The following is an 11,480-nucleotide window of genomic DNA, read 5'->3' on the forward strand; positions in this document are numbered from 1 at the left end:
GTGCTCAAAGTGGTCTGTTTGAAAATTATTCCCCTTGTGACATCATAAGGGGAAATAGGCAGTCTGTAGCAGCCCGTTGGTCAAGCTCCGGCCTTTTCATTATGTATATTATGTATTATTCTGTATTATTCTGTACTCCTAGGAGATCTTTAAGAACTCTGACATGTAATGGTTTATGGTTGTGCTGTCCACAAAGGGCAATAACTCTGGGGCCTCCTTGTTAATATTTTAATGTTTAGTTTTTAAATATTTATTTGAGTTCAGACTTAAAACTTAGATTTTAACTTAATATTTAATTAGAAGCTAAATATTTAGTTTGAAAACTAAATGCTTTGTAAACCAAATATTTAGTTTGCTTTCTAATTATTTAATTTAGTGCAAAAATATTTAGCTTTCTAAATCAATATTAATTAACAAGTTCAAATATTTAGTTTGTAAACTGCACATTTAACTTGATAAATGTTTGGTTTGGAAATGTGATATCTAAAGATGTAAGAACGATTTAAAAATATAACGACAGAAAAAAAATGAACCCGCATTTTTTTCTCTTATTTCAGAATAAATAACTATAAGTTTAAGCGGCCCATAGGAAGGAGCTGAGTGTACTAGCACTGTTTGCTGTTCACGAGGATGATAAGGCAGCCAGCGGCTCGCGCCCCAACCGATCCGGTGCGCGCTTCCGGGAGCGCGCGCAGAGCAGTTCGCCGTGCAGATGTGTCGCAGATTTTTGTAAAGTCACCAGATTGGAGCGAAGGACGCTCCTGCTGTGGATAAACCTGTTCAAACCGAAGCAGGACGGAGGCACGCGCCGTTACCGTTAGCTTAGAGCGGAGCGCGCAGAGATGGAGCTCTCTGCCATCGGAGAGCAAGTGTTCGCCGTGGAATCGATCCTAAAGAAAAGACTCAGAAAGGTAAGAGTTGAGAAGGGGGGCAGACATCGATGCTGAAGTGTTAACTTTAGCAGAGGGATGATGTCAGCGTGTTTGGGGACGTCATGGTGTTAGAAAGGAGGAAGCTGAAGGATCAGGCTGAGTTAACTCTGTTAGACTGAGAGAAGCGGGTTCCTGCTGTCACTGCGCAGCATCTCATGGCCTCCTTCAGCCGCGGAGGAAACACCATCAGCTGTAGTGAATGATGGGCCTGTCTGCCTGCTCATTAGTTCTAGCTTCAATGCCATGTTGTGTTGACATTAATAGGTGCGTACCTACAACTTAAGGGTCCCCATTCCCCCCATGAGGCACCTGAGATCCTCCTGCTCATTTCTACTTTATTTCCCAGCTATGTAGGGGATACACACGTGGTCCAGATTTAAATGTTGTAAAATTAAACTTTTATCTGGTACTTTAAAATTATCACCTAACTTTCCTATAAAGCACCTCTTTAGAACGGCTGGTTACAATTAACAAGTTACAGTCTGCAGGAGGTTTACATGTTATATAATGGAAATTAATCTTACATTGGAGAAATTAAATTTCTGCATTTAACCCATCGACTTGGGGGGGTGATTTACCATTAGGCGATACTAGGCAGTTGCCCAGGGCCCCAAGTTCCTGGGTGCCCTATAAAACTCTTGTTTACATGTATGGTTAATACAAGTATTCCTTGTTTGTGCACAATAATTGTGTTTTTGATCAAAATCCTTTGGCTAAAATGCCATCAGAATGCTTATAAGTATGTATCAGCCCCCTTCAGTGTCCACCATATTGGATCAGTCCATTTGCTGCACATGTTCAGAAAGGTCCAAAATGACAGCAGCAAACCATTTAAAAACAAACAATGCAAAGAGCAGTGTTGCCAACTTAGCGCTTTAGTTGCTATATTTAGTGACTTTTCAGACCCCTCTAGCACTTTGATTTCTAAAAAGCTCCTAGCGCCAAATCTAGCGACTTTTTTCTGCTACTGGAGACGTTGGAGACAACATCTAAAAGCAGCGAACTCTGCTCTCCAGAGCAAGTAGATTGGTAACCCCGCCTCCTGCTCACCTCTATCTTGTCTGCTGTCATGATTCATGCAGCTATTATTTCATCCAAATGAAAAATGGAGAACAGAGAAGCAGATCATGGCTTGTCTACAGTGAAAAGAAGGACTGGGTTATTTACTTTGGCCTTTTTGGAAACACAGGAAGGAGCAATCAGCTAAGTGAGCTTAGTGCTTGGAAAAAATCTTTCATTCCTTTAGAGACAGCATGAAAAGTCAGCTGAGTACAAAACATAGAGAGGAAAACAAGAAGAAAAGGGACAAGAAGAGAGGGACAAAACCTAGAACCAATGATGGATGTCTATTCTATTAACATTTCTCTATCTGTAGAATGGGTCTGTTTTATGTGTATCTTCTCAATTCAGAGGGCCCCCTGCCTGTCTTTGCCTAGGCCCCCAAATATCCTAAATCGCTCCTGCCCTTGGGGAGCAGTGGGCTGCCATTGTGTGGCGCCCAGAGAGCAGTGTGGGGTTAAGGGATTTGCTCAGGGACCCAGAGTGCAGCCCGGAGAATTGAACCAGGTACTTGCAACCTCCTCAGAGCACAAGCACGCTGCTCTAACCACTCGGCCCCATGTCAGGATTACTGAACAATTCTGTTAATTTACAAAGAACACAGAAGCAATACGTTTTTCTGCGCAATAATCATTAAGATTATGTTTCAGATAATTAATTGTCGGCTTATAATTTTGCTTTTTCTATATCTTATCGTTGATGGGATGAAATGCTGCAAATAACACTGATACAAATGTAATTATACAATATTTTTTTCTTTGTAGCACTGAAAAAAAAGAAGCTGCTTAAACTTTTTGTTTTAAATCCAATCAAATGTTTGACATCTATTTTTTGTTTTTTTTAGTGTACAGTTTGTGGAGCTAATTTTTTCAAGATTATCATACTGTGACAATCTCCTATAATCCGTGTCAATTAACTTAACTAAAGAAAGTTTTTTAAATGCTGATTAATTTACATATTATTTTTGGTGAACATGTTTAACTTTTTCCAGAGGCAGGTTGTGTGTAATTTTTTTCACATTCAGTTCAAAATGTAGATATTGCCAACTGGGATTGGATGATACGGCATTAGGTTGGCTAAAAAACGGCTTGTTTTCTATGGAGTGAATTTTGTTGCAAGTAAAAAAAAAAAAAACCTTCTAATAAAAAAAGGTTTTGAGTGTAATTTTGTTATTTCAAATAATTTTTTTTTCAATTATTTGGGGATTTTTTTTTCTTCATTTTTTTTTAAAGATTATATATTTTCAAATTATAATTTTTTTTTTCAATTAAAAAGAAAAAGTAAAATTTTTGTTTCACTGATTGAGATTGATGAATTGTATTATTTTCCAATCAAGTGTCTCGGATCACATTCTTTTGACTTTAAGGCCAATGGAAATGCTCATGATGCAGACATTAAAATATTTCAATCTGAAAAACTCACACAGAGAGAAAAGATAATTAGAAGAATTTTATTGATATGAAAGTATAGCTTTTGGCGCTCAGACCTCGGCAGGAACATTTATGCTGAATTATGCTTTAACATGCATAAGTAGATGAATGAGAATAGGGATGTTCCCCCCCGGCCTGAAACTGGTGGTGGTTTAGTTCGAGCTGGTTAATGAGGTGATCAGCTTGAGCTGTATTGTGGGACCAGAAGACTGAGGGAGCTGACACCAGGACTTCACTCAGACTCGGGATATAGAGGCCCTGCTTGGTGATGCAGGTACCGTGAACTGTCCATGATGAGCAAGCATGAAGCGACAGTGGAGAGGAAAAACTCCCCTTTGGGAAGAAACCTCTGGCAGAACCGGGCTCAACATGGTGGTCTTCTGCCGGACCAATTGCAATGAGATGAGGGATGGTGACGACTGGGATTAATACACTCTGATGAGGTTGAGGTAGAAGTCATGTCATGGAAGACGACTCAGCTACGATGGCGGAGAAGGGGATGGAGGTGGGTGAATTGTCGTCTGAATAAAATCTGAAATTGCGTTTGCTGGATAGCGGGCTGAGACGGGGATTTGAAGGTGCTTTTAAAGTGAAAGCAGGATGCTGATTGGGCTTCGTGGTGAAGTAGTTCGAAGCTGATTGGCTCGCGTCAGAGACGGATCAGCTTCTGATTGGATCATGGAGGTAAGCCAGAGTTTCTTCAATTGAACTTCCGCTAGAGCTTCATGAGTATGAAAAAAAAACGAGAAAAAAACAACAAACAAAAAAAAACAACATATACTATAAAAAGCTTTTTTTTATATTTTATCTAAAAAAAAATTGTCAAACTGTAATTTCTGGATTGTACTTTTTATTTCAGTTTACAGAACTGTTTTTTTTTTTTTTTATTATTTCCATTTACAAAATGTATTCTTTGCCTGCAACAATAATGGAAAGAATTCACTCCATAAAAGTCCACCTGAGCAAAATATTTAGTTTCTTCTTTTTTTTTATACTTTATGACATATTTTATCCATTTTGTTCCATATTGCCACTCAGTTTTCAATGATTATACCCGTCACATAATTTTATAAAGAGGGAACACTCTTTATCTTTTTAACCATTTAAAGCCTAAAACGTGAAATAATATACAGGAAATTCTATTCTTTTAAACTAGAATTATCATTAAATAATCTGACAAAAAACAAATATCGATTATCTTTTCTACATAAAGGGTTTTTGAGATTTAAACATTTATTTATAAAAAATATAATTTTATTTCATATTTGTCTAATAATGTGTTGAATAAATAAATTATACATTTAATTATTTAATGGTACATTTATTCAATTTTAGATTTGACATGTAATGCATTCAGTATTTTAGAACACTTCTGCTTTTATGACCTATTTATTTATTTATTTTTGTCCCCTTTAACCCTCCATACATATTTAATCAACTCTCTCAAACATTCACTTACTTTCAGGATTTAAATGTTTTCATCTTGTCTTAAAAAAACACTCATAGAGCTTAATATTTTTCTTAAAATAAGGAGCAGACAGACGTCGATTCTTATAGAGCTCATTGAAAAGCAACAACAATATGATTATTAGATTTTTAGATGAGTCTAAAAGTCATGTGAAAATCTACTAGTTTAGTCTGACAGCATCATTTCCTCCACTTAAACAGAACTGTTTTGACAAATTTGTGCTTCTCTTAGCCACTAGGGGCGCTATACTACCTGTACCCTACTTCCAGAAAACATTAATGTTTCTCAAATGAAGCTAAAAGGTAAAGCAGTGTTGCTTTAAATTCCTCAGAAAAGATAACATGTTTTAGAAAAAAGAAAGAGCTGATTTAACACAACGTAATGATGTGAAATAAATTAGGCATATCTGTAAAGATGTACAGTTAGGGAAAGCGGTGACTTCATCTGCGGGGAAAACCTTTTAGGCCTTGGAGGTTATAAACAAATGACCTCACCAAGGATGTGTAACTCTGAGTGCTTTGGCTTTTATATCCATATTATTCACTAAATGTGACAAAACAGCTGCAGATCTTTACATGTGGATCCAACAGAGCTTCAGTAGTTCAGGCCTCTAAGAATCTGAAGGAAAAGCTTGGTGGCTTTAGTGATGTTTGAGTGCAGCAGTCTGAATGATTCTTATTGGTGCCAAAAACCTTTCTCATACAAGCATGTGACCAACAGCAGATTGTTTTCCTTTACTTTCATGACATCTAACGCTGCTCCTGGACCCCCCCAACCCCCCCACAGGGTAATGTGGAATACCTGCTGAAGTGGAAAGGATGGCCTCCAAAGTGAGTATGAACATCTAAAGGATATCTGATCAAATAATGGCTTCAAATGGAAATTACATTTCAATTAGAAGAAACTGAATTTCTTCAAATTGAAGAAATTCTTTATATTAGGGCTAGGCTAGAGATTAGAGCTTTTTTTATAAATAGGAGAATAAAATCAGAACATTATTAGAATAATGATGTAAAATCATAAAGTCACATCATTAGGAGAATAAAGTCACAATATTACAAGAATAAAATCGTAACATTACGAGAATACATTTATGAGAATAATCATATAACTAAGAAAGTCATAAAATAACGAGAATAAAGTCATAACATTGCAAGAATAAAGTAATAAAATAACGAGAATAAAGTAATAAAAACATGAGAATACAGTTATAAATTTACGAGAATAAAGTCATAAACTTATGAGAATAAGGTCATAAATTTACGAGAAATAGAGTATTAAAATTACGAGAATAAAGTCATAAACTTATGAGAATAAAGTATTAAATTTGCGAGAATAGAGTATTAAATTTACGAGAATAATGTCATAAAATTACGAGAATAAAGTCATAAAATTACGAGAATAAAGTCATATTTTATGACAACTCTCACAAGAATCACTGTCTTTCCTAAAACAAGGAATGTCGAGCATGTTGTGAACTTTGGCATCAGTTTCACAACTAAGGAAATATTAAACCTTTTAGCATCAAATTATTATCAGTATGAGACAAAGTGCAGTCAGGTTGCTGATTGGTGGAGCCGCTCGGCTGTCATCTGCTGGTCGGAGCTTGAAGCTTTCTTTCTGAAACAGTTTGAGGTATGATGACTTTATTCCCATTATTTTTCAACTTTATTCTTGCAATATTATTACTTAATGCACCTTTATTTTACGATTTTGTTCTTGTAATATGACTTTACTCTGATAATGTTGCGACTTTATTCTATGAGAATAAAGTCATAGTATTACGACTTTATAATGTTACATTATTCTCATAATGTTATGGTTTTTTCTTGTATTTAAAAAAAATTAATAATAATTCTAGCCTGGCCCTAATGTTTGTAGCTTTGGGATTTTTAAGGACGATGCTTCATGCAGATATTTTTATTTACCGTTCAACGTTTCCACCGTTTGTCCTCCACACTGTCTTGCCTGATGTGACATTACAACGATACAAGCTGACATTATCAACTAATGGGAGGAAATAAGTTTTGATCTAAAAAAAAAAATATTGAATGACAATTAATCATCGGTCTTCTTTTTTTTTTACATCCCTGATCCCATAGCATGATGCTGCCACCACCGTGTTTGACAGCAGGAGAGCGCTTCTATCTATCTAATCCTCCACAATAGTATTTTTTCCAGATTTTTACTATTTGAATATGGGGAGGATCCTGATATTCCACCTATTGTTTATCGTCTTTTATGAATCTTCAAAGGTAAAATGTAGAAAAATCACTGCATAGAAAACTTAATATGTCGACCATACAGTACCATAATCAGAATATAATATAAGCAGCATTTCGGCGCAGTGGGTAGCACTGGTCCAGGTTCGATTCCCGGACCGGGGTTTTTCTGCATGGAGTTTGCATGTTCTCCTTGAGCATGCATGGGTTTTCTCTGGGTTCTCCAGCTTCATCCCACAGTCCAAAAACATGACTGTTAGGTTAACTGGCTTCTCTAGATTCTCCTTACTGTAGGTGTGAGTGTGTGTGTGAATGGTTGTTTGTCCTGTTTGTCTCTGTGTTGCCCTGGCGACCTGTCCAGGCTAGACCCCGCCTCTCGCCCATAGACAGCTGGAGATAGGAACCAACTATAATAATAATAATAATACATGTTATTTGACAGCGCCTTTCTGGTCACTTTACAGAAAATACAAAAAATAAATAAAAAGAAAGATGAAAATACAAAACTGTGACCCCAGCTGGGATAAAGCATGACAGAAAACGGATGGATCAGCAGCATTTCCAGGATACTTAACTTAACAGGGACTGAGCGAAAGAGGGGAGAAAAAAATTCTGAATTAAGAGTGAGTCTTCAGACATTTAGGTACTAGATCAGACTCTTAGATGAAATATGAAAGAAATAGTCAAACCTGCTTCCCTCTATCTGAAGGTTGGGGAGATTTTCTATCTTCTTCCAGCAACTAGTCAAAAAGCAGCATCTGTAGTCATGTTGGGGTAGAATAATCAACATTACCGCAACCTAACCTTCATCTCAGGAGTAATCTGAAACAATAAGTTAGAGTTTCAAGAGCGACTGTGTTCTGCTCAGATCAGACTGCTATCTAGATGTGTTGAAAAAAGTGTTTACAGAACATGTTCAACAATAATGGAAGAAAATTCACCCCGTTTTTTCACTCCAGCAGGTTTTATTGAATTCCCAACGAGTAAAAAAAAGCTTTCCGAGCACAACTGATCTAAACCAAGTTTAGAGATTTAAATGTTTGGATAAATTATATGAAACAGTAAAAATGGAGTCTAAAAAGTTTCTTATTTTTTATTCATCAGTTTTATCAGAAAAGAAAAAAGGAAAATTAGTTTTTTCTTTATTTTTTTTGCGATGTGCCACAGGTACAGCACATGGGAACCTGAGGAGCACATTCTGGACCGTCGCTTGGTGCAGGCCTTCGAGGACAAGTAAGCTCCTCCATACGGCCCAAAAACCCGCTCTAGATACAAGAAATCTCCTGATTTACATATCAGCTGATTTCACGTCTCTCAGGTGGTGTTGGATTTATTTTCCATGCAAGGCTGACACAGAAAAACAACCAGAGAACTGAAATCAAGCTTTATTTCCAAACTACCGACATTTAAAAATCAGATGTATGCTTTTTAATTCCTTTTTTATGTTTTTTTTTTTTAGAGAAGAAAAAGAGAGAGTTGTTGGCCACAGGAGGAAAGGATCAAAGTCAAAACGAGTCCTTCTGCAGGTAAAATGTTTTTCTACATTTCTGCATTTTATTTAAATCAACCTTTTCTGAGAAGTAAAGTTTGCATTCTTATTTAACTTCAAATCTTTCGAGGTGTTTTCTTCTTAAGAAAAAAGAAAATCCTAAAATGTATGGAGCTAAATTCAGGCCAGAAGGTTTGTTCAAAAATTAGTTACTTTATACTGAAACATTTTTTTATTTTTTTTTATTTAAGATTTTCAGTTTCAGATTTTCTCTGTTCCACTTTCAAATTGCCCATCCGCTGTTGGGCGGGACTATTTTGTTATGGGATGTCTTAAAAAAAAAAAAAAAAATTCCCAGGTGAAATTGAAAAAATAAATTAGCCAAAAAAAAGGAACCTGAGAATTTGAGAATTATAAACATTTCTTTTCAGTTTAAATCCCTTTTTCAGGTTCACAATATTTTTTCATAATTAAATCATTTATTCAATGATAAAAAAATTAAGTTTTAAACAAACTTTACAGTACTAATTTAGCTCCATACTTGTGCTCCTAACACTGCTTATATTCCTCTTTTTGGGTTTCAGAACACTGTTTACACCATGGATCTGCGCAGCGCTCACAAGATTCCCGCCAAGCCTCCTCCTCGCCTTCGTCTCTCGCTGACGCGCTCTTTGCTTCCCGACGATGACGATGAGGATGAGGATGAAGATGAGACATATGTTCCTTGCAGGACCGGGTCTCGAATACAAGCGGCGCTTCGAAAAAGCAAACGGAGCAGATGCCTAAACTTAGACCACCAGAGTTCTTCCCCAGAGGAATGGGAAGAGGAGGAGGAGAACAGTGCAGAGGATAGTGAACACAGAGAGGAGGAAGAGGAGGCGGCTGAGATGAGAGATGGGGTTTTTAGCGGTACGTGTGTCGCTCGGTCAGCAGGGTTGATCTAACCATGATCCAGTTTTCATTCAACTAACTAAAAGACTGTATGGATGAGTGAGGCATCATCAGTGTTGATTCCAGAACAGATGAGTTGGTTTCAGCTTCCTGTTTGACCTTTTGACCTTTCCTTTAGGACATAGGAATGCCGATAAATGGAGCACAGACGGCGCGGTGGAATCAGAACAGTTGTGGCGACCCGTCATGGCCCCAGGAGAGGTGACGGTCACCGACGTCACCCTCAACTCCCTCACAGTGACCTTCCGAGAGTCCAGAGTGGCCAAAGGCTTCTTCCAAGACTGGGGCCTGGAGGTGTGGGATCAGGTGGGCGGCGAGGGCTCAAAGAGAGCCGCCTGGGACCCCTGACCTGTTTTAGGGTTTGTCTAAATGCACAGAGTCAGGCGGACGTGAAAGACTGCAGGTACAGTGCCTTACAAACGTATTCACACCCCCTGAGCTTTTCCTCGTTTCATCAGGTTACAGCCGTAGACTTTTAAGTTTTATGCTTGGATCCAGGGCTGGCCGATTAATTGCGTTCGCAATATATTAGCAATTTTAGAATTGCAATTTCCACATTGTAGATTTCACACTATATTTAACAAGAATAAGACACTAAATTTCTAACTCCAGCCCTTTAGGTGGCAGTAAAATGCTGAAAGTGGGTTGATCTCCACACAGAAAGTTAGAGAGAGTTGTAGCTAGCAGCAGATCCACACGTGGAAATACTTTGTGAATAGTTTCACACAAAGGTTAAAATATAGTCCTGCAACAATGGACTCTGGTGGAGGTACCAGATCTGCTGTGACGTTACGCTACATGATTGGCTAAATGTTGCCACATGATGTAAAACATTGTGGTTACCCAGACAACGATAATAACATCATGCAGTGTCCGTGTGCTGAGTCGGGACCATGACCGATTAAGTTTTACCTAATCGATAACAAAACTGAAAAAATCTTTTTATGGTGAACAAAGCAGCTGTTAGACCAAGATATAAAGCGCTGGGTAGCGCTGTGGCTAGCTGTGCTAAGTAGCTAACAGTAGTGATGGTTAATGAGTCATCTTGAAGCCAAACTGTATTGATGCTCCGTTGATACTGTCTCACAGAATACTGACACCTGCTGGACATTTAAAGACACTACAGGCAGTTTATTTGACAGACTAAACTGAATTGATTTGATGACCTAGAGCAATGACATAATTTAAGTTATTGTTGGTTATATTGTATTATTTCATATCTATATTTACATTGAAAATATCTTTGATATTTTAGATGCAGACGATAAATAATGTAAACATATACCATGAGCTGCTGTCAGTCTGGGTTGCTGCTGCTGCTACTTTTAGACACAGCAGGCAAACCTGTGGCAAGCCGAGCGATGGGAAAGAAGGAGAAGATGATGAGAAAAAGAGAGCAGAGAAAGTGTGGACTGCTGGAAGAACTGTGGTGAACTGGTGAAAGAAAGGTGAAATGGTGTATTCAGAGGTGACCCTGCACATTTAGAAGATGTTTGGCTCAACCTGCTGCTGTGAAGCAGGATTCTCCACCATGAACAGAATCAAAAATAAATCTGGATCCAGGCTCAGAATGAGCACCTTGATATGTGCTTTAGAACGGCTTAGTCTTCATTCAAACCAGGTTTAAAGCCTTGCAGGGCAGCATAAAGCCCACTGCCAACATTAAGACAGAAAAAAAAAACAGTTAGTTCAGGTGTTTTATAAAATATGTGAATTTATCTATATACCAAACTGAACAATTGTTGCTCTCTACTTCAAAAGACACTTTCAATTTTAAAATGAAAAAATTTTCTTTCTTTTTTTTGAAGTCAATGTATAACATGGAAGCATAAACACCTGCTTTTTATTTCAGCGTTAAATTGTTTTTAAAGTAACAGATTATAATTCAAAATGTCTCCGGACCTTTAATGGTTGATGATTTTCTTTATT

The 11,480-nt window shown here is 37.4% G+C and overlaps 1 protein-coding gene across 1 annotated transcript; it reads left to right on the top strand.

Annotated features, from left to right (window-relative positions):
- The first annotated feature begins 693 nt into the window (after positions 1-693).
- On the top strand, positions 694-10,757 carry cbx7b (chromobox homolog 7b). The gene is made up of 6 exons (XM_038296802.1): positions 694-911; positions 5,676-5,719; positions 8,279-8,344; positions 8,571-8,637; positions 9,185-9,509; positions 9,670-10,757. Exons 1-6 carry the CDS (start codon positions 843-845, stop codon positions 9,897-9,899), a joined length of 801 nt encoding a protein of 266 aa, XP_038152730.1. The 5' UTR covers positions 694-842; the 3' UTR covers positions 9,900-10,757.
- Positions 10,758-11,480: the final 723 nt, after the last annotated feature.

This window comes from Cyprinodon tularosa, unplaced genomic scaffold, assembly GCF_016077235.1.
Source record: "Cyprinodon tularosa strain WSP-4 unplaced genomic scaffold, ASM1607723v1 ctg377, whole genome shotgun sequence".
Classification (NCBI taxonomy): domain Eukaryota; kingdom Metazoa; phylum Chordata; class Actinopteri; order Cyprinodontiformes; family Cyprinodontidae; genus Cyprinodon; species Cyprinodon tularosa.

Coding starts and splice junctions, on each gene's coding strand:
- cbx7b (XM_038296802.1), top strand. CDS start 843: ATGGAGCTCTCTGCCATCGGAGAGCAAGTGTTCGCCGTGGAATCGATC. Junction 5,720..8,278: donor TGGAAAGGATGGCCTCCAAA/GTGAGTATGAAC, acceptor GATGTGCCACAG/GTACAGCACATGGGAACCTG. Junction 9,510..9,669: donor GAGAGATGGGGTTTTTAGCG/GTACGTGTGTCG, acceptor CCTTTCCTTTAG/GACATAGGAATGCCGATAAA.